Raw genomic sequence first — 22,673 nt, forward strand, 5'->3', positions numbered from 1 at the left:
TATCAATCGTTTGGGCCGCGGAAAGACCACTACTCTCGTTGTGCCATGTGCCTCGATTAATTGTATTGTCAATCGCAGAATCGACACCGGTTCTATTTGGGTTTGCTGACACGGATGAGGTTGATGAGTCTTCAGCTTCAGGGAAGAGGCAAAGAGAGATTGCCTGCTGTCGAGGTGGAAAAGTCTCCCAGTAGATCAAGAAGGGCGGAGGCTTTGCTATTGGACTAATATGGGAAGTTGAGCTACTCGACTGGACTCAGTACCTCATCAGTGCAGTCCTCGGAGCTGCCCATCCTTGTCAAAGATTCATCTGCGGTATCCCCAACAGCCTGTAACGCTTGATACGAAGGATGATTCGGATTTGTCGAGTCAGTTGGACGGGAAGGTCTCTTGGAGCTAGAAGTAGTTGTTCTAGACCTACGCGGTGGCGGCTTGTAGTAACAATGCAGTTCCATCCTGGTGCAATGTCCGTAGGTAGTCCTCGTCGCACTGAACTTTTCGCTGCTCACAAATTCCACAGCCGGAGCGAGAGCGAGGACGAGACCGCCTCGCCGCCACCAAGGCCGCCAAGACCGCTATGGCGACGCCGAAAGATGCCTGATTGAGGCGTCAGATGTGTGTCGTTGGAACCCAGGCATCGAGCGAGATCTGAGCTGGCGCCACAGCCATCCTGCTTGCCGATTGTCTGCATCTCTGAGATATATCCTCTTCCAACGAGAGGAATATAGGCGAACGGTCGCGAAAGGCGAGCGGGCCTAGAACTTGTCGTCCTTGGGGAAATGCTAGCAAGCTCTGTGACAGAAAGAGATAAGTCCTTGAGAGATGGATGGGGACATCTGTATTACCTCGTACGGAGTACAGGCTCAACGCAGGCAACGTAGAGGCTACTAGCCTGGCTCGCTGGTTGATTGAAGGCAACAGGGGATATGCGGGAGAACCCCGAAGGTAAGCGGCTCTGGGCGATTATTAGTTGTGGCGCTGAAGCCTGCAGGTGCCCAACATTAACCCAGCGATCCCAGCCGGAGACCATGATGATCCTGAGGGTTGCTCTGGGGTGCTCTGGGGGCACTGTCTCACACTCGGGGAGCCTAACGATACCCTGAGCACAGACCTGCGTATACTAAGGTTATTAAGGTACCCAACGCAACACAGGAATGGCAACGATTCGTTTCATTGAGAACGGCTGGACCTTGTACGTATGTGCAAAAGCACGCCGATAGAGACCACATCTCCACTGCATACTAATCTCGCCGACGTGCACTTCTCCCATATCTCTTGGGTAGAATACATCTCCCGAGGGTTCACACTAAGATGTGTCCGAGTTACATTAAGCATTCTTGATATCCTCCACAAAGGCACCACCATCCTTGGCCACCGCTTCGGATCTGTCTTCAGGCGTGGCTATCTGGTAAACCTCGGCGTCATCCCCAAACAGCACAGCCATCTCTTCGATGGCTAAGCCCCGAGAGTTGGGGAAAAAGCAGAAACAAATAATGGCAAACAGCAAGGACAGAATGATGAAGCATAGGTAGAACCTCCAGCCGATATTCATAATATGATCGTCAGAACCAGGAGGAAAGCTATCTGTGACAAACGAGACTTACTCAAAGGCTGTTGGGACCACTTCTAGCCACAACAGGTCGACCAGAGCCACGGTCACCAACGAAAAGGCCATCCCGTTTGCATGGAGATGATTGGGGAAGAGCTCTGCGTAATAGACCCATTGAACCTCGTCGAGACAGAGCTAGGCATATGCCTGAAGAGCCAGAATCGGTTATCACCATCGTATTCCCGAGAAGCCAAATGACACATACCATATGGCACGGCAACAGCAGCTCGCAAGGCGTTTTTGTTTTGGCCCGGCCCAACTGGGAAATTGGTCACCCACGCAGCGTCAACGTTCCAGCAGAAGCTCACCAAACAAGTCCCCGGACGACCCGCTGGCTGCGAGGGAAGTGAATATGCCAATGACACCACATCCGAAGCCGAGCATGTTGAAGCCAGCTTGATACCTCGTACAAGAGCACCGTAGAGCCTGAGAACCCAAACCTGGTATAAATGATTGAAGAGTAGTCTCGAACGTGTCATGTGCATTGGTAGAGATGAATACAGCACAACATTGGCCACTCACTGTTGATGACCAGTGCACCTGTGGCCGGGGTGCCGAACGCCAACATCAGGGCAATCAGCGTTTCGCTTTCGATCAGATTTTAGTCGGTGTCAGACTTCTCGCTTCTCGGCCGTCCAATGGGACGTGCAGTGGGAGACCGTGACTCACCATATATCGACTTCGGCTGATGGATCCAAAACTTCGTGTCTTGTTGCTCGACTCCAAAGCTGTCAGTCTCTTCGGTATCTCAGAGCGGCATGGCTGGCAGCGACGGTCTCGAGCTTCAGCGACCAACGCCCGTTGTGGATGAGAGTCAGGTTGGAGACGCGCCTCGCCAGCAGCGGGATCATGACTATCCCGCCGGGCTGCGGTTTGTCCTCTTGACCATTGGACTGGTATTTACTATATTCCTGTCCGCACTGGACACGTCCATCATCTCGACAGCCATACCCAGAATCACAGATCAATTCGGAACCGTCAAGGACGTGGGCTGGTACGGATCGGCCTACACAATCGCGAATGCTGCGTTTCAATCAACATGGGGAAAGGCGGTAAGTGGGCAATCGAACTCGAGTTGCACCGCAGGCCGGACGCGAATGTAAAACTGACTGGTCACCCCAAAATGATGAGCAGTACAAGTACTTCCCGTTTAAATGGACGTTCTTGCTCACAGTCTTCATCTTCGAGCTTGGAAACGTCATATGTGCCATGGCTCCCAGCAGCTCAATTCTAATCTTGGGCAGGGTCATTGCTGGAATGGGCGGTGGAGGAGCCATGACAGGAGCATTTATCATTATCGCCTTCAGTGCGAAACCGCAGTATAGAGCTGCATATATGGGGGTCTTGGGAGTCACATTTGGCTGCGCGAGTGTTGTCGGGCCTCTCTTGGGCGGGGTGCTCACGGACGGCCCGGGCTGGAGATGGTGCTTCTGGTGAGTGCCGTCACATATTCTGAGCCGGCAACACTGATGCTGCTCTTAGGATCAGCTTACCCGTCGGCGCTTTGGCGGCAGCTACCACGGCTCTCACCGTCAAGATGCCGTCGATGCTTGAGTCAATGCGAGTCTCTCTAAGGGAAAAACTGTTCTCGTTAGATGTGGCCGGCAGCCTCCTTGTCTTGGGTAAGTTCTGTCTTTTGCTCGAGCCGACGGCCCTCGAGAAAACTAATACCCGGGTTGTGAACAGGTTCACTGGCCTGCCTCGTGCTTGCACTGGAGAAAGGAGGAGTCTCGTCCCCGTGGAGCAACTGGCGCGTCATCACCAGCCTGGCAGGCTTTGTAGCTCTCGTCATCATTTTCACCATCAACGAGTGGCAAATGGGCAGTCGAGCCATGATCCAGTCACATCTATTGAAGAAAAGACCGATTGCCCTCAGCCTCGTGTACCAGGTGTTTATCGCCGGCCTGTTTTTCCCGCTCTCGTTTGCGTTGCCTATCCAGTTCCAATCGGTCGGCGATGCATCCGCGTCAGAGAGTGGGCTTCGTCTGATACCTTTGATCCTGGCCGTGTCTGCGTGCACCATGGTGGCCAACGGGCTGCTGACCTTCTGGCGGCACTACACGCCTTTCCTTGTGATTGGTGCTGTAGCAGGCACGGTTGGTGTAGTCATGGTTCACACTCTGGACGCTGACGCCGGTCTCGGGTCGTGGATAGGCTTCGAGATCCTGACCGGCATGGGCGTGGGTCTGGCTTTGCAGGTGCCTATGATCGCAAATCAGGCGGCCGTGGGCGTGGAAGATATGGCGGCTGTGACCTCGTTGACGCTGTTCTGTGAGAACGTTGGCACCTCCATCTTTATCGCCGCGACCGAGGCTGCTTTCACCAACGGGCTCGTCTCAGCCCTGGGGCATCATGTCCCGCAGGTGAAGCCAGAGATGATTGTCAATACGGGTGTGACAGAGATCCGGAGGCTGTTTGGGAAGAATCAGGTGCCGGGGATCCTGAGATCGTACCTGCAAGGCTGCAAGGTCAGTCACCTGGTGCCGATGGCGTGTGGGTCAGCTGCCACACTGGTGTCGATGGTGGTCGCGGTGCCGTCAGTGAGGCAGGCATGGGAGAAATGGCAGCACAAATCGCACGCGCGGTGAGAGGAGCGGGTTGTGTGCGTCTGTGTGTGTGTGTGTGTGTGTGTGTGTGTGTGTGTGTGTGTGTGTGTGTGTGTGTGTGTGTGTGTGTGTGTGTGTGTGTGTGTGTGGCCAGTGAGGAGTGTGTGGATGTGGATGTGGATGTGAATGTGAATGTGAATGTGAATGTGGATGGAGCAAGAGGGTGGCACAGGCGGTGTGCAGAGGCCTGTGCACACCATGCCGAGTCCTTGACCAGCAATGACCGATCTATGCTCTACTAGGGAATTAGTTCAACCTCACCGCTACTATTGCTGTACTACCACCACCACCGATCTTGTGCCCTTTCACCATTGCTTGACTTTATTGCCCATGTTTCATCACATGGTCCCCATTTTCTTGGTGGTGCCGAGTAGTATGCGCCAATATGTGCCTAGGCAATTTTTGAATCCCTTTTCCCTTCACCCATTCGAATTGCCAATTACCAATTGCGACTACCATGTCGGACATCTCTGCCGACTTGGGCTCCTCCTCCTCCTCCCACTGCCACTCTCGCTCCCCGTTAACTTCCCATGCATCATCAACCGCCCACAAGCGCCCACTTGGTCCGTTCGTTGCCCCTCTAGAGTCTCAAAACGAGAACCCGCGCCCATCGTCTCATCCAGTCCTCCAAGCCAGAGCAAGCACAACCTCGAGCAAGGCGGCAAACTCCTACTCACTCCCCCACCTTCGAGGCTTGGACTCGCACAAGCGTCCCACGCGAATCATGGGCCGATTGCCCGGCTAAGAGTGTTAATAATTGCAGTTCCAAAGGAGGTGACGCCGCCGAAAATTCGCTGTGCAGTTTTGGGCTGTTGGTGCGTTGACGGACAGATGACCTCTGGCCGATCTAACCTTTCCTCAAAAATCTGGGAGGTCACTATTTATTTTTTGTGGTTTTATTTGCCTTGCGTTTGTTTCCAATACTACCTCCTCTGCCTTTGCTCTGCGATACTCTGGTGTTTCAAGAATGTTTTTGATAATTCCCACAGAGTGATATCGGGGGGTCTTTTGGCAGGAGAAATGATATAGAACATTCTTCTCGAGGACGCCGAGCTTGTCCTTGTTAATATCCATACCTGTTCAACCTGTTCGAGCTCCCTTGCTGTGGTGACGGAGCTGTTACATCCGCTATTTTTTCTTTCCTTTGTCGAAAAAGGCTCACAATCCAGAGGGCCTCTCTGATCACGGACACCACGTCTCGGGGACGCCAGACCCTCCTAGAGATCTCTACTCCAGCTACACCACGCTGCATTCTTTGCCCCCGGACTTTTTGAATGACATGACGACGATACGAATTATGAGCTTGCATTACGATATGACGACCCCTTGTGACGACCCCGTCGAGGTATCAGACACCGAGTCATTCCACTCGGCCATTTCGAATGTCACAGAGCGAAGCTCCAAATGCTGGACCTCTGCTACTCAGAAGGATACCACCATGACAACAGAGTCTTTGATACATCGTCAATCCGTGTGCAAGAGACCCCGATCGAGGACCGTCTGCTCCCAATCTTCCACCTCATCCAAAGCAACCCATCCTCGTCCCAGCCCCAGACACTCGCGGCATAACTCCGTTTCAATCCCCTCGCGACAAAGCAGTCTTGCGAGGAAACATGCTCGATCTCGTAAGGATTCAATGACGTTGCATCGCCAGAGCTGCCAGCTCTTTTCCTCACTAGACGGGGTGTTGGCATTGAGTCGAGAAATTACACCTCTGCCGAGCGTTTCGACTTCGCGGACAACAACTCGGCATGCATCCATGATCCCTGAAGATGCTCTGGACCAGGACAGCATTCGGCGCATCTGCAAAAAGATCGACGTAAAACTGATCGCGGTGAAATCCGGGCATCACGATCCGTCAGCACAATATCCGTACACTGATGAATACTCGCACGCTCCTCCAGCCAGCGGGAACGATCGCCCCCCAACACTGCGCTCGGAATCCATGCCGCCGATGTCCAAAGTCGACACTCGTCACTCCCGAGCGGCGTCTGTTCCTGCCGCGACGATACCGGAAAGACCAACTCTCAACACCGTCATATCCTGGACTTCCAATGCAACGCGACGCGTCGAGTACGAGAAAATCGACCGTGCCCACAGCGGCGTCCGGGGTTTCCTGCGGCGAATCCTTCCCCGGCGTCTTCGAAGCAAGGATGGACGGCGGGGCTTCTTCACGGGTGAATGTGACGGAGACAGCGTGAGGAGGTTTCGGTTGGACGTTAGCGATGACGATAGTGTCGCGGGGCATCGGGAAGAGGAGGATGCCACGCGCAAGGTATCTGAAGGTGCCGAATATGAAGATGAGAAGCGCGGATCAAGGGTGAAAGTGGAGGTGGGAGTGGAAGAGGGAGACGCCCGACGTCGCAAAAGCAGAACCAAAGCCACTAAGGACGGGGAAGGGAACAAGGCGAAAACTCGAAGGTGGTCGTGCTTCGACTTATAACAGCATTGATATGCCCCTTAGGCTCCCGCTCGAGGCCAGATGACGCGGAAGGCGTCGATCGAATCGAGCTCTGTCACATGCCTATTGAGCAGCAGCGTCATATTGCATTGTTGATGAGAACGGCGGCTGCTCTGGCATCCATTTTCTTGCCTTTTTTCTTCTGTTCTTCTGGAACCGGCATAGTCAATATGTTTGAAGATTTGACAACAGTTGCCGTGCACAAAATCTGCCTAAAAAGGCTTGAAGATACCCTAATGACATCACAAGATTGGGAGAACTCTGCGATCCAGGTGATATACATAACTGTACATAGAGGGCCAGTTGAGCCAAGCAGATGCAGGACCTCACTCAGAGCAATCGCGGCCCCACGGTTTCTTGTTCCAATCTCTTCTGAATGAAGCTCGATTCGGTCCAGGGTTAGCCCCAGTTCCATCTCCATGCACAATTCGAATAATCGGCTCGTCAGTCCTCGTTGATGAGCGAAATCTTCAAGAGAGTCGCAGGACGGCCTGCGCCGACAACGCAAGTTTGACCGAATGGCGAATCTGGTGGTGTCTGCGTGGCCAGGAAACCAGCACTTTGCTATCACGGTTGGTGTTTGCGACCGATTCTGCTGTCTGCTGTTCAATAATACAGGGCTGAAAGTTGACCTGGTGTAGGTACAGCGTTGCCGTCTCGAAGACAGAAGGTGACGTGTCGTGTTTAGGGCGGCCAACGAGTTGTGTGTCATACCTCTTTGCATGGTCTCGTCTGATCGACCCTTTCTTCGGATCTTAGCATAGCAAAGAGCTCTCAAGACTGCCATTCCCGTTTTTGATGAGATCGTGTGTTGTTCGTATTCCGCGAACATGTCTCGAGTTTCACTTCTTCATCAGCTCACAGCAAATCAAAGTCGTCCAACTTCTCCCTATACTCCAAAACCTGCCTCTTCACTTTACTGCTGTCCACCCAGGTCACAAAATCCTCCATGCCCCTCGATACAAGGAAGGCCGGGTCAGTAACCACTTCGGTCCCCACTCTTACATGACCCTGCTCAACGAATTTGTGCGCTGTGGCCACATGTTCTACCATGCCAATGCGGACCATCACTATGCCCAAGCGGCGACGACAGAATGCACTGACTGTAACATCCTTTTCTACCGAAGACAATCCAGCGCCTTGGCTGCGATTTTGCTTCAGGATCCCGATTTGGTGTAGTTTTTCTAACATGACGGTCTCCATTTCCACACGGTACGGATCTGTAGGGTCAAGATTTGACAGTAAGTGCGCAAGTTGTCTCAGACGGCCGCAAAGGCCATTATATTTGGAATAGTCGAGGGGGTGGTTTAGATGGTAGCGACGTCGCACGGCGGCTTCGCGGTGGGAAGGACCATCGGATTTGTAGGTGAGGAGGTCGACTTTACGAAGGAGTCGCTGCTCGTGGTGCTTGAGTTTACGAACCATGGTTTCGAAGTAGGCAAATGTAGAGAGATAAGTGATGGCTGGGTGTCTGAAGTGGCAGGAAGCATTTACCAATACACTTGGTTTGTCGAAAAAAATATTTTGTTCGGAGAATGTTGCCGGGACACGGCGGCTGCTCGAAACCCTGGCCAGCCTCGCCGCACTCGGCAGGGCTGTGTTCCACGCAGAATAGCTTGTCGACAAAAAAATGTCTCTACGCTCTGCTCCATTGCGGCCCACTTGCCGTGAACCTCGTATTGCTTCTTATTACGACTTCTGCCATTTCGGATCCGACCTAGATCTACCTGTCCTTGCTTGTCTTCCTTGATGGCCAAAGTCCTTTATTGGTTTACTCATCTGCCATCAGCGTCACTTCTATGCACGAGCATACCTGGGCATAAATGGATGCCATTATGGCATTCAGGGAAGTCTAGTGGATCTCTTACACTCCGACATTGTTCTGTCTCATACCCGACAAGGATTATACGGAGTGGCGATATGGCCTAGATAGGGACTCATGGTGACCGGCGCAACAACTTACCGTCTGTGCTAACCAAACACTCAGCTAAGTTAAGCCAAGTAATAGATGCAATAACTGCTTCCCTAGTCACGACAAATGTCAGATCGGACAAATTGAAATCAAAATTTCCCTAGTCCATATCATGCTAATCTCCAGGTCACTATCCATAACCCCGCTCACAACCGAAAATACGCGCTGACCTGGGGAAGTGCCAACTACGTCGACGACGTTCTTGCCGCTTCTCGTCTTGAAGGCGAGCCAGATACCACAGGTATACTATTCCAATTCCAAATACTCTCTAGTCAAGCGGCTTAGGCGACAAGTATGGGATCCTATGACTGGTGCCCAGCTCCCGCATGGAACCGACATTGAGGGGTCGCGGAGGATGGAGTATCCGTCCGAGATTCGTCCAGTGTGTTGATGGATTTAACGGATATGATGGAATGATACTCGACCAATTAATTCCCTAATGGCAGGTCTCACGGAGTTTCTCCTTCCTGCTTAAGAAGACAGAGCATCCTGCACATTTACCCCAAGACTTGAATCCCAACCCAACGCCTTTTCGCATCCCCCATCTCTCATCCTCACGAAAAACACTCAAGACCGCCACGATGAAGGCGATTGTGATGGATGGTGAGCCTGGAAAGGCATCTCTCGTTACCGACCGTCCCTACCCGCAGCAAAGGGCCGGATACCTCCTCGTTGACGTCAAGGCAGTTGCATTGAACCCGACTGACTGGAAACATATCGATTGGATGAATCACAAAGGTCTCCTGGTCGGTTGTGATTATGCCGGCGTGGTTGCAGAAGAAGGAACTAGTTATTCGAAACCATGGAAAGTGGGTGATCGAATCTGTGGCTTCGTCCATGGCAGCAATGAGTTGCAGCCCGAGGACGGGGCGTTCGCTGAGCGGATCGCGGTGAAGGCTGATGTCCAGATGCGGATTCCCAGCCACATGTCGTTTGAAGATGCCGCGACAATAGGTGTTGGTGTTGTTACCTGTGGGCAAGGACTATTCCAGAAGATGGGCCTGGATCTCCCTACACAACCTTCTACGAAAGGCGAATTCATACTTATCTACGGCGGAAGCTCAGCTACCGGCACAATGGGGATTCAGTTTGCGAAGCTGTGAGTGAGACACGCCGTTGGAGAGATTGGAGGCTGACTTCCATAGCGCGGGATATACACCCATCACCACATGCTCTCCCCGTAACTTTGATCTCGTCAAGACTTTGGGAGCAGCAGCCGCATTCGACTACAATGATCCTGAATGTGCAGCCAAGATCAAGGATTACACCAAGAACCATCTCAAGTACGTCTGGGACACGATCTCTCTGGAAAAAACTGCCCAGCTTTGTGCAGAAGTGATATCGCCTGGCGGGACTTATGGTGCGATTTTAAACGTCAAGTTTCCTCGGGAGGACGTCAAGACCACGTACAATCTGGGATACACGGCGACTGGAGATCCCGTGAAGAAAAAGGCATTCGAGAGTCGAGACAATACCAAAGACTTTGAGTTCATGAAGATGTGGATTGACGTGGTAGAGCGTATCCTGGAGCAGGGACGCTTGAAGGTTCATCCTCCTAAGGTGGGCAAGGGGCTGGAGAACGTCCTAGAGGGATGTGATTTGTTGAGGAAGGACAAAGTAAGCGGTCAAAAATTGGTGTATGTTTTGTGAGGTCAAGGAGACAGACCACTGAGCTTCTTGAGCTCAGGCTGACTGATCTTCCCGGTCGCCGTCACAAACCGTCATGCAGAGGAGACGTCTGGTAGTTGTATGGAGCACAGAGTGTGAAGTCAGTCTGGTATCAAGCATTGGGCACATACATAAAAATCTGGGAGCCAACCTAAGGGCGGATGCCTTTCTTCTTCTCTGCTAAACTGAGTTGGTGATCACCGTTGATTCGCAATCCTGCTCCGCCTCACAGCTAGAGGCGAAGAGATGATGTGCTCATATCTGTTGGTGATGCCTGCGATGAACAGTTGAAACTTCGCCATTGTCACTTGCCTGTCATTTTAACAGCGCCGCAGCTTCAGAAGCACTCGGGCGAGTGTCATTTGAACTGTCACACCCTCCGAGGGTCCCCTAAACTTCGACACCTGGCGTACCCCTCGAGACACCCCAGGAGCCCCCCCACTTGGTGCCACCAGCGCCTACTGACTACCAAGGTGGCTAGTTACCGGGCACTCTGGTCTCGCCCTGCCAAGTTGGGGCTACGGGCACCTTCCTTCCGCCCCATGACGCAGTCATCCTGCACCTACTACTCCGTCTATGCCTATGATGCCCGCCGCCCCGCGACCATGTTTGAAGCTTGCTGCGCAGCCATGACAGCAATAGTGGCTGTGACACCGGATTCGCAATCCAGTGATCCTATTCTTCTTGTATTCTTCCTTCAATCTAAGCCATTACCGTCAGGGCGCGAGGAGATCATCGTTTGACGGCGAGCTAGTCATAACCCATCACATGGCTGCGCACCAGTCCCTGTATTCCAGTGCCACGTAAGAGTTCGCTCTTGGAATTTAATAAATCTTTCGTGCTCAAAAGTTACTCTTACCATCCTTTGGAGATGAATACTTGATTTCCTTGCCTCTGTCCCCTCCTGTCCTTCGTCCCCATCAGTCTACAATGTCTGCTCAAGACGCCATCACGATCCTCCAAGAGAAACCCGCGGACGCCCCCGAAGCCAATGGTGATATCAAAGTCCCCAAGATCAGTGTCGATGCTCCGACCTCGCCAAGCGGCACGGTACCGCCAGAGGGGCAACTCTTGACGGGGAAACAAGAACATTATCTCAAGCGAGAGCTCATCTCCCGTCAGGTCTCGGACGAGATTGCAGAACTGGCCAGTCCAACGGCCCTCCAACGTTTTGGTGCTCCTTTCCGTTCACAATATGGCGAGGTTTCGCCTATGGACTCTGAGTTGCCCATCCTGCGGTACATCTTCGTCAACCATGTCCGCAATTTTCCTTTCCTCGACCAGGCAAAAGAGAAGGAGTTCTGGCAAGAGAAACTACAGACATTCCTCGAGTCCTTCGCTGGCAAATACATCTCCTCGTCAGAAGACAGGTTAGAAGAGACGAAAAGGAAAAAGCTAGCAAGGAAATCCGAAAAGTTGGTGGAGCTGATGATGGTGTCTGGCGTGCCCACGGCTTCTGGGTATGAAGAGAGAATACGTTTCGCCGAAATGGAAGTTGTGGAACGGGGCGCGAATGAGCAAGGTCTGGTCGTGAATATCCCTGAGGGCAACTACATCAACGACTGGGATATCAATGTGGCCGGTGTGAGAATCACCTCGGTCAAACGAACCGTCCGCTATCATCAGCACGCCGAGTTCCTGATACGAGTCAAAAGGCCTGATCAGCCAGAAGTGTACATCGGAAGACGGTATGGTGAGTTTGTAAGGCTGCACAAGAGACTGCGGACTGAGATGCCGGGCAAAATCCTTCCACCTCTCCCAAGGAAGAATAAATCTTCCACATTCACGTCTGCTCTGGCGTCAGGGGAAGATGACACTTCGTCTCTCTCTTCGGTGTCCACTGGGATCAGTGTGGAAGAATCTGGGAGGAATTTTTTGCCCGTGCATCGACGTCTGAAGTCGTCTAATTCCCTCAGTCCCAATACCGGGTCTGGTTCACCCAAATCATCAGCGTCACCAAAACGGGATCTATCGAGAGAAAGAAGCCCTAGTCCTAGTCCACAAACCATTCGGCTACATCGAGAAGACCAAAGAGTGTCGTTAAGAGCTTTCTTACGAACTGTCTTGCAAAACCCAAACATCGCGCAGTCGAGGTCAATGGCTGATTTCCTGACTCTTCAACCTATCGACTTGAACGAGGAAGAATTAGAAGATATTGAACGACGGAAAGAGATGGACGCAAGGCGGCTGGAAGAGCAGAGAAAGTTCTACGACATCGCCAGAAAACGAGCGGCAGAGCTGGACACCTACATGGAGAAATTCCGAAGAAATATTGTTGAGGCAAATGGCTTAACCAAGCTATTTGCTGAGATTCGAAGCAAAGAGAAGCTCGCAGACCTGAGCCCAGAGTACCAGAAATTTGCAGAATGGCTAAGGATAGAAGTGGCAGCCACCATCTACCACCTATTCCTGGCGGAAGACAACTCCCCCGAGCTGTTTGCGCAGGCGAAACGAATACATTCTCTCGTGCCGTACACAGTATTAAAGAACGTGATTCGAATAGCGAATCCGGCAGCAGTTATGTCTGGCGTGTTGGATCTCTTTCTGGCACAACCATTTGGCACAAGATCGCTATTGCAACGGATATTCGCTCAAACTCTGGCAGACGGAATCCGACAGTTCCAGAAATCAATCGACTCCGTTGCGGGAAAAGTAGGAGACCCAGTCTTGATCAACAAAATCAAAGCTTTTGTCGACAGTCCTGAAGAAATCAAGAACGTTATCCGAACCGAGGCAAAGACGGAAGAAATTGACCTTGTCGTCGCGATTCTCAGATCAGAACAGTTCGAACCTGAACTTACACCGCCCCAGGTGGAACGGGTCTTCAACGCATGGGTAGCGTGGAACAGCGCCGTCGAAAACGAGGATGAAGAACTCAAACAAGGGGCCGAAATGTTCTCGCATCTCAAGCAACTTCTCAAATTAATGACACGGCAACGTGACAAGGCCATGATGGCAGCCATGATCGAGGAACCTAATACTTTACAATTATTCCGCGACCTTTTCACCATATTCTACGAGCCGCTCATTCGAGTATACAAATCTGCAAATGTCTACAGCTCCATTACGGACTTTGCCCGCTTCGCCGACGACGCCATCAAAACGGTCGAAATCGCACAGAGGCAAGATGTGTCAGCGGATCCCAATCAGACTGTCCAGTCATTCATCGACCTTTGTGCTAGACACGAACATAACCTGTATAAATTCATCCATGAAGTTCATACTCACGATAACGGGCTCTTTACCGCCTTGATGGGTTGGATCGAGGGCATTCTCGAGTTCCTGCGGAAAGGCCCCAGGAGCGGTGGAAGATTGGATATGAATGCGATCTTTCAAGGGGCATTGGACATGGGGGCGGTGGACAGAGAGATCATAATTGCGGAAGTTGACGCGCTGATTAGGTGGCAGGAGGCGAGGAAGAAATGGCATAGTGACAAGACGAGGCAGAAAATGGCGGCTGAGGGAACGGGGTCCGCCAATTCTTCAGAAACTGCAACGGGGATGCCAGGGGCGAATTTCCTGAGCAGTGATTTCGGATTGCATGAGGTGAGTTGCTTTTGCCTTTATTCTCCTCGCAATCTCTGCAGAGAGGGTTGCCATTAACGTTGAGTGTATGTATACTTACAATTAGTAACGTTACAGGGCGATCTGATGGACCTTCGCATTTCCGACGAAGAAGATGATCTTGACTCGGAAGAAGAAGATGCAGAAGACGATCTCGACCCTCTCTCGGCTGAACGACGTCGCCGTAGAAAGGCACAAGACAGGCTGAGAAGAAGCGCCGGCGAGCCTGTAAAGCCCGAGGTCAGCGAGGTTTTGAAGTTGCGGGACGCGTTCGTGTCGATGTTGAGGGCTGTTTTGAGTGATTAAACCAACGATAAAGGGACTATTAAAACAGAGTCACGGATGACTTGTAAGGAGGCCATTTGCTGCGTTGAGGAATGTATAGGTCTAACCGGCAAGCATAGAATACCCCTGGAGACCTACAACGTCGGGCATTTGCCAGCAACGATCGTATACATAGCGGACTCTAGGGACCATTGCATATATCTCCAATCTGTCTGTGCGATTCTATTGTCTGAATGAGTAAAATAACAAGTGAGCTGTGCATAGGTTACAAGGCCTTCCAAGGGAAAGTTTGTCGTCTGGAGCTTCTGTGTTCTAGGGATTCCCAGCGGTTAGTGGCTGGTTCTTCCCTGTGTTTTGGATTGGAGTGAGCTCTTCGCCTGATCTTAATCGCGCCATATCAGGAGCGGATGTGAAAGGGTTTCCCTATTGTAACAAGGCAAAGTGGCTGTGCTGGGTTGGTATAGGGGGCAAGAGGGGTAGCAGGGAGATTTATCTGGTCACATGTCAAACCAAAAAGGACTAAGGGGGAGTGCTGGACAGTTCACAGTACTGGCAGTGTATTTTTTACGGTTCGACAAAGTATTCCATGCTTTTGATGTCGTCTACCTATTCCTGATTTTTTTATCAGCCCTTTCCTACTTCTCAATGCCGTCGCTGTGCTAGGCGCTCGCTGCCCTAGCCGCTGCCTCTCTGGGGGTGGTGTTGGTGGTGGTGTTGCTCTGTCGGCGTCAACCAGAAAAGTATTGAGTATATATGTGACATATCTAACATGTATATCAAAGCCTCGAAGCTAATAGACACATGCGTCCCCTCTCGTCCCCCAGACGCCATGTAGAATGCCCCTCGGTCTTATGCTTCAGGTGATACATTCCCCGAGCCGGATTCAAAAATAAGTGGCATAGTCTGACACAAAATATCTCTCAAGACTGCTCAATAACGTCCAAGCGGCCGCCATACGGAATATAACTAACAAGATAAGGTGAATGACAGAGTACACCATTAACGAAAGGCAAACCATCTACTCGTTGTGAATGAACCGTGCCTTCGATCTGATAGTAAATCACTCTACTTTGCCAGATCAGGCCACTTATTTTCGACTCCCGTATGCCCCTTCTTCGAATCGGGCTTGAAACCCTTCAAGTGAGATTGATGCAGCACAGCATTTTGCATCCATCCAACGGTGGGGGAAAGGGGAGAGGAAGGAGGAGGAAGGAAGATTATAATCAAACACATAGATAGGGCAGGTATGATGGGAGAGGAGAGCAGAGGAGAGGAGTGTGAGCTAATATAGTGATCTAAGTCCCCTTTCGTCTCCTCTTTCCTTGTGCTATGCCGTCACATACAGGTATATGGAGCAGACCGAAGCCGGTGGGATATCGGATAGTGTGAGTTAGTTCCACCTTCTGATATAGAATGTGCCCAGGCTCTTGGTGGAGACAGCGATTGTCCTCTTCTCAAGCTCGCCCAGTGCTGTTCGAGGCGTGTACTCCAGTGCAGTAGGCTGAGCTGGGCTTACTGATTTATTGGCTCGGATATCACCTGTTGTGTGGGAATCCTTTTCCACACACGGAGACCTTCTCTCAGATACTCGCGCATGCCCCAGAGTACGGCGATGAATGAGATCTCTGGTAAACAGTAGGCTAGCATTGTAGACACCACAGATGGGTCTTCAGCAGAAGCGGAAGCACGGGGTATTCTCGCGAGAACATCATATTCAAGCCTGGGACGACTCTAGATACCAAAGGAGGTATATGATGAGGAAAGAATTGTGTCAAGGTACGCTTGCGCAACGACGAATAAAAGAAACGCTCTCGAGACGCTATTTACCAAGGTAGCTCCGGGTGATGTCCTCGGGTTAGCATTCAAGTTGATCCAGCAAGAAGCAAATATCAAGCATTCAGAAGGCATTAATGCTTCTGTACCAGCAAATGGGCGCAGGACCCGATTTAGCCAACGCTTGGAAGAAGCTGCCGCCGATCCAAAAAGCAAGACGAGTTTCAGCTTGAATGAGTAGGCCAAGCCAAACAGGATCAAAGACGTGGACGTGGCCACTCCAACAAAAAACCGATGCATCATCTGTCAGCTTGTGTCCTATGCGTGCAATCCAAATTAGGTGGATAATTCGATCCGTTGTTGAAAGATGATTCCAGGGATACCAACCCTTGAGCCACAGGATCAATTTCACGCCGGGATTTGTACTAGGCCTGACTCCTTTTCGAGTCCCCCAGCAGATGCGGCGACAGGAAGTGAGGTTGCTGGGATGGATGCATTGAAAGTGGCAAGAAGCATGCCTCATCTTCCCTCGACGGCTCTGCGCGGAATGTTGACCCCTCAGGACGAGGCTCTCGCATGTGCTACTTCACGCTTTATCCAACTACCACTGTTTTAGGCCAACTCCACACTTACCAGGACTGGTGTCAGAAATATCGTTAATGGTCTGAAGCCAGGCAGACACAGGTTGGCGAACCTCAACAAACATGTGAAATATCTTTGGGATTTTCCTTGGAGTAGACGAATCAAAAAATTCCAAGGGCAAAATAAGGCCGTCGACAAGGTTGATTGGACCACCGTAGTAAATAGACAGCGCCTCAAACTGGACCAATGAGTGATTTGCCGTCTCATTGGGCGATACGCGGCAATTTTCATGAAATTTCCTAGAGATGATTGGGGCCAAAGGGAGGTAGACTTGCAGCATTTTGGCAAACGAGAGAGCAGCATCAGTGGTGTGATTCACGTCTGCGACGACCAGAGGCGATCGTTTGGGTCTTTGCGAGAAAGGAAGTGGGAGGAGCAAGAAGACTGGGGCAGGCAGCCCGTCCATTGCTCGTCATGCAACAACGCATCCGGGAGACAATAGCCTGATTGGGCATCCATCATGTTGATGGAATTTTTAAGCGAAGGGCTGGTTGTGGAAATGCATTGCAACGTTGCTGCTTACACATGAATACGGGCGAGAGTGGAGGAGGACGAGGAGGCGATGAGGTGTCGAGGCGAGACGAGAGGGGCCTGGCTTGCTGGGTCTGGCAGGTCTGGGTCGGAGGAGAAGAGGAAGAAAAGAAAAAGACAGTGGCCGGGTCAGCGCAGGCAAGGCGGCGCAGGATGCGGTCAAAGCTGCCGAGGAGCGGACCGCCGATCACATGATGTGCACACAACACTCACTAAACTTGTAGTGTTGCGTCAGGCCAACAGCGTGTGCATTTGTCTCCTCTTGCAGATTATGCGTCTGTATTGCTCGTGCTGTGTACAAGGAGGAGGTCGCACCCCCAGGTACATATTGAGGACGAGGGTCTGTTCTGGCCGTACTCGGTAGGTACGGAGTCGCTGATACAAGGGAGTGTGGTGGTGACCCTCGAAACACGACACTCACGGAGAAGCTGTCGACGAAAATGCGCGTGTGCGGGTCTAACCCAAATAGGGATTAGCCTCACAGTCGGCCCACCAGGTCACGAGGCAACATGGTGGTTGGTTCTTGCCTCACCAAGCAAATTCAAGCGAGAAGAAAAACCTTGAGCAGGGAATCTCTCAGTAGTGACTTTCAGTAGTGACTCTCTGGCGTCACATTGTTTTCCTTTTGGCCCTGCAACTTTCAAGCCCTGGCCGCTGAACCCACTTCACACCACACACCCTGCAGTTGGTCGCCGAACACCTCCAAGAAATCCCAAAAAAAACCTTGGAACCGAGTCAACTGAGCCAAAAGAACCACCCTCACCCTCATCCACTCATCCTCTGTCCTTTTTCTTCCCTCCCTTTTCTATCGCCCAATCGCCCCTCGCCTGCGAGTTTCAACTTCACCTCCTGCGCCCAATCACCCTCCAGCTGTATTGGACTGTCACCCACTCACAGCTTCCCTCTGCTCGCTACCGCTACCAGTCCTCGGTACCTACCTAGGTACCTACGCACGCACGACATCATCCTATTCCCTTTGCTCAGCACGTGGGTCCCGCCCGTCTCACGAGTCAAAGTCGAAGAGGAGGTGACCAGCAAGAAAAAGCCCCGAACCAACCCGAGGCCAGGCGGCTCTCCAGCCTCTACCAGCCTCTCTGCCTAAGGCCGTGGCCGAATCATCTCCCTCACTCAACCCTCGATCTGGTCGACCAGGTCGACCGCCATCATCCAATTTGATTCGACTGCCCTCTCCACGATCCACGTTACTGGTAAACAATCACCACCTATCATCACTCATCCTCAATTCGGTCCTGTAGAGCCTTGTGCCCATCGTCCATATCAAAAGGGAAATATCTAAACTCGCGGGGGAAGAAAGGACAAACTGTCGCCCTCGTGTGCACACGCCGCGCGGTGATCTCATCAGTCCTTCATCAGCCCCCTCGAGGACAAGCGCAACAAGCCATCCTTCAGCCCGACAAGCCATCACCCTCCCCCCCCAGTCACCCAGCCAGCTCTGCAATCTGCAAGCCCACCCACCGAGCCACTACTGCCATTACTCACCGCGGTAAACCACCCGCTCTCCAGCCCTCACCGCTGGCAATCAATCCATCCATCACAACTGTGTGTCAATCACCGATTGACGCTCCGACCGCCAGTCCCGTGTCCAAAAATCATCTCCCCCCATCGCTGTCCCCGGCTTCCTCCACCGCCGCATTTCCCGCTACCGCCATTGACAGCGCTTCTCATCCACCGCACATTATTTGCCAAAACTTCACGTCACTGTCGCCCTGTACCGAGTAAATCGCGACTGCATCGACTTCGATACTATTTTTTTTTTTGGCTATCGTCTCTTGTATCCAGAAAACGCGTCGGTGACCAACTTCATCACTGTCGCAGTCGCAGAAAAAGTGCATTTGCGGTCCAGCGCCAACTAGATTTGTAAACACGACCAGCTTCATTTTGTGGGCAGCAATTGACCGGACTGTCGCATCACTTGGGCACGACCCGTGGTTGTTCCGAGAAGAGAACAAATCCCACAATCCCTCTCCCCTCTCCAAAAACACCAGAAATTTCATCATCTACAAGAATAGACACTGGCTACCCGTCTCCGGGTTCGCCTTTTTGACGGTGGGACGGAACTAAAAGGTGAGTTGCATGGAGTTGCCAACACATCACTGCATGCGCGCCTCCAATCGATTGCTACATAACCATTCCCACCCGACCTCGTCCTCCAATAATCGCCTCTGCGCTCTACCAGAGCCAATACTGATTCACTCTGGCCTCAGTACGTAGTCGGGCAATCGAATCGCAGCTTACCTTCCTCCCGCGCCCTCGAATCATTCCTCTCACACGCCCGCAGTCCAAACAAATCCATTCCAGCTTGCGGCGCGTCGCAGAGCTTCGGGAACGCTGGACCAGCGCCAGAAAGCGGCGACAACGACGACGACGACACCACCACCACCACCCTCGGTCGCCTGGAGAAAGCAGGGGAAAAGAGCTGGGAACAGAGGCTCCTGCGTGACGTTGCGAGGTCAGGCATCCTCATCCCGCGCCACACTCTACTGCCCTCGAGAGCAGAAGTGACAACTCATCAAAGCGCTAGACCCCAGCTTCTCCTGCAAAGAAGCCCAATCTGAGGCGAACTCAGCCCGGGCTTCGACGGTTGCAGCAACAACCCGGACCCTATCTCGCCTCATTTGTTGACTTGTCTTTGTCAATATAGTGAGTGGACCGCTGGGTTCGACTCCTTCGACACTTTCAGAACAAGTCTGCTCATCGTCTGCTCTGCCACCGACCAAGGTCAGTATTGGTGCTTTGCCGGCGATCCAGTGACCGCCGTGAGCTGCGCTAGCAACTAACGCAAGGGGACCAGGCTCCAACTTGCCGCTGCTAGACCCTCCTATCAGAGAGTCGAGGCACTTTATTGCAACATTTCAAGGCACAACAGCCCCCCGAGAGCGCGTCTCAGCTATTCGACCATCACCATTTGCGGCCTTGCTCGACTTCTTAACTGCCCAGCTTAGCCTCCGGAGACTTGCATCTTTCCGTGCGAGCGACAGCTGAGGCCGACCCAGCAAGTCATTTCCTGCGGGCCGAGAACCTTCCCTTCTCTGCAGCCCCGAATCCATTATCAGCACTGAGCGAGACGGTCGACCTTCGTAGTGGAAGGCGTCCTCATGATGGAATATCCTCCTCAGTATCAGCAACACACCCAACACCCTCATATGCAGGGCGGGTATCAAACGTCGCCTCAGAGTGCCGGTCCCGGTTCCCTTCAGTCGCCATCCGGCCCTGGGTCGCATATGCAACAACACAACCCCAATCAAGCTTCTCCCATCCTCCCTTCTCAGACCCAGAATCACTATCAACCTCAATCAGCAGGCGGTGTCCATCAGTCTATTGCTTATCCGCAATATGGTGTGAGTACGGGTATGACACAAGGCTATGGCATATCGCCTACCCAAGCTGCGGCCATGGCTACCGCGGCGGCATCAGGTGAGCCTACACCTTGCTTTTAAGCCTCAGGAGGGGAATCCATCTGCTGACACTTCATGATAGGACAAATGCCGCCCCTCCCGTCGACTGTGAGCATGCCCCAAGCAGGACAGATGAGTCAACAGAGACGCATGAGCCAACATATCACGAGTCCTCACGGCCAAGTCTCTCAGCCTGTTCTGAACCATAACATGCCTCGACAGTCTGTTCCTCCTACAATGCCTCCTCCCCAGCAACCTGTCCAACAACCACAGGAAGAAATTGTAGCGGGAAGTGCAGAGGAATCTCCGCTGTACGTCAATGCGAAGCAATTTCATCGCATTCTGAAACGCCGTGTTGCTCGACAGAAGCTTGAAGAGCAGCTCAGGCTCACCTCCAAGGGCCGAAAGCCGTATCTCCACGAGTCGAGGCATAATCACGCTATGCGACGACCTCGTGGTCCAGGAGGTCGGTTCTTGACTGCCGATGAAGTTGCGGCCTTGGAGAAGAATCAAAGTGAGGGCACCGAAAACGGTACGCCTGCGACCAAGAAAGTCGATAACGTGACCTCTGGCACGAAGAGAAAAGCCGGACCTGGTGACAACGAGACTCCTGTCAAGAGATCCAAGGTCGCCAGTGAAAGTGCTGAAGAAGAGGATGACGATGATGGTGAAGAGGATACGGGCTGAGCCTGATGTCCTTCTGAAAGCCGTATTGGACATTCTTTTCCTACTCTTTCATTTGTCTTGCATAGGAAGGTTTGCCACTTTAGCAAGCGTTGTCTTTGTCTGAGGATGGGGAGAGAAGCATAGTCTCGGTGGGAGGTCTTTTGGATTTCGAGATGACTTGCTGGTCTCGCAGGGATAATCCGTTGGTCACCCTTACTTTTCCTTTGTCCGCCACTATCAAACATTACAGAGAGTACGGGCTCACGCCAGGACACGCCAAACCATCGTCACAAGCTGACGACTTGAATTTCCAATCTTCCCCCGACACTATCGGGTTGGCGGCATTCTATCGTCTTCTCGTTCCACAACAACGACAACAACAACAACCAGGCCCCCCGCGACGACCAGCCGTCTACGTCAAGATGCCCGCTCCATTTTCGACTCAACGCCTGTCGCTTCCAAATCCATTTGCTTTTTCCTTTGGTTTACCGACCGAGCCTTTCCTTTTTGCTCTACGTCCATGGACAGAGATTCTGGCGCCGGAAGTAATGCACGGGAATTCAAAATTGGATTGACGACGAAAGGGGGGTGGTAGCAGTCTGTTGGTCCCTTGTAAGATGATCCGAATGCTTGCATCGATCATGGCTGCGAAAGAGATGAACAGACCTACCTGAACCCAAAGCCGGGGGATCTACCCAGTAGAATCAAGGACTCACCTCACCGTGAAAAGGGACAAGGCAGATAAGCGACACAATATGGGAAATAGGAGGGAATTTGAGTCTTTTTGCACTGCGAAAACCGGATGGGAGGATATATTGGGCAAACGAGAACGACCCGAGTGCACACGCACAACCAATGGACGGCATCATTTTCTTTCTCTCCTTCGACTATGGGTTCCGGTTCATCGACTGAGCCGCGCCTTATTCCTTTCAGCATCGACAATCCTTTATTATTCCCTCTCACATCATCACTGACGATCGTTGAACGAAACCGCCTGACGAATCTCCTTGTGCAAATCTGATGTTTTTGTGTTTTTCGAGATGTGTTTTGAACAGATTGCCTTTGCATGCTTGGTTGGTGGAAATCACAGGGATGGGACTTGGGAACAATGAAAGGCGGAAAGAGAAGCATTACAACAGGGCCGGGACACCTGGGCTACGAGGTGTGAGAACAGTTTGGGCTGGGCTTGGTTGAGGTTGCAAGGCTGCCAGGTGCAGTGAAGGGCGCGCTGTTGGGTACCAGGATCATTCTGCCCCCTGCCTCGGTATTCCACGCCATGAGGTTACCTCTAGACGAGACAAGCCCCATGAAATGGAAGGGAGGAGAGAGGGCAGAATGACACCGCTGTGTTCCAGAGGTGATGTTGATGGCATTGACTGTACAGATCAGACTGGGCTGGATGCTCGAGATAGTGTCTTTTCCTTTCTACTTGAGGTATGAGAAATTGTCAATCATATATGCTTTTTAATAACTAGCTATA

At 52.1% G+C, this 22,673-nt stretch overlaps 7 protein-coding genes across 7 annotated transcripts; 5 read left to right on the plus strand and 2 right to left on the minus strand.

Moving 5' to 3' along the window:
* Positions 1-1,327: 1,327 nt before the first annotated feature.
* On the minus strand, positions 1,328-1,675 carry Z519_07389 (uncharacterized protein; the record flags this gene model as incomplete). Its single annotated transcript, XM_016765124.1, has 2 exons — positions 1,328-1,580; positions 1,605-1,675. The coding sequence occupies 2 exons, from the start codon at positions 1,673-1,675 to the stop codon at positions 1,328-1,330; spliced, it is 324 nt and encodes a 107-aa protein (XP_016619074.1).
* Positions 1,676-2,367: 692 nt separating this feature from the next.
* Z519_07390 (uncharacterized protein) lies at positions 2,368-4,197 on the plus strand (the record flags this gene model as incomplete). Its single annotated transcript, XM_016765125.1, has 4 exons — positions 2,368-2,661; positions 2,744-3,042; positions 3,092-3,231; positions 3,296-4,197. The coding sequence occupies 4 exons, from the start codon at positions 2,368-2,370 to the stop codon at positions 4,195-4,197; spliced, it is 1,635 nt and encodes a 544-aa protein (XP_016619075.1).
* A 1,315-nt stretch (positions 4,198-5,512) lies between these two features.
* On the plus strand, positions 5,513-6,658 carry Z519_07391 (uncharacterized protein; the record flags this gene model as incomplete). The annotated part of the gene is made up of 2 exons (XM_016765126.1): positions 5,513-5,840; positions 5,895-6,658. 2 exons carry the CDS (start codon positions 5,513-5,515, stop codon positions 6,656-6,658), a joined length of 1,092 nt encoding a protein of 363 aa, XP_016619076.1.
* An 876-nt stretch (positions 6,659-7,534) lies between these two features.
* Z519_07392 (uncharacterized protein) lies at positions 7,535-8,101 on the minus strand (the record flags this gene model as incomplete). The annotated part of the gene is made up of 1 exon (XM_016765127.1): positions 7,535-8,101. One exon carries the CDS (start codon positions 8,099-8,101, stop codon positions 7,535-7,537), a length of 567 nt encoding a protein of 188 aa, XP_016619077.1.
* Positions 8,102-9,229: 1,128 nt separating this feature from the next.
* Z519_07393 (uncharacterized protein) lies at positions 9,230-10,298 on the plus strand (the record flags this gene model as incomplete). The annotated part of the gene is made up of 2 exons (XM_016765128.1): positions 9,230-9,747; positions 9,794-10,298. The coding sequence occupies 2 exons, from the start codon at positions 9,230-9,232 to the stop codon at positions 10,296-10,298; spliced, it is 1,023 nt and encodes a 340-aa protein (XP_016619078.1).
* Positions 10,299-11,246: 948 nt separating this feature from the next.
* Positions 11,247-14,186, plus strand: Z519_07394 (uncharacterized protein; the record flags this gene model as incomplete). The annotated part of the gene is made up of 2 exons (XM_016765129.1): positions 11,247-13,862; positions 13,959-14,186. The coding sequence occupies 2 exons, from the start codon at positions 11,247-11,249 to the stop codon at positions 14,184-14,186; spliced, it is 2,844 nt and encodes a 947-aa protein (XP_016619079.1).
* Positions 14,187-20,230: 6,044 nt separating this feature from the next.
* Z519_07395 (transcriptional activator hap2) lies at positions 20,231-21,214 on the plus strand (the record flags this gene model as incomplete). The annotated part of the gene is made up of 2 exons (XM_016765130.1): positions 20,231-20,546; positions 20,610-21,214. The coding sequence occupies 2 exons, from the start codon at positions 20,231-20,233 to the stop codon at positions 21,212-21,214; spliced, it is 921 nt and encodes a 306-aa protein (XP_016619080.1).
* Between the last annotated feature and the right edge of the window lie 1,459 nt (positions 21,215-22,673).

Source organism: Cladophialophora bantiana, assembly GCF_000835475.1.
Source record: "Cladophialophora bantiana CBS 173.52 unplaced genomic scaffold supercont1.10, whole genome shotgun sequence".
Taxonomy (NCBI): Eukaryota; Fungi; Ascomycota; class Eurotiomycetes; order Chaetothyriales; family Herpotrichiellaceae; genus Cladophialophora; species Cladophialophora bantiana.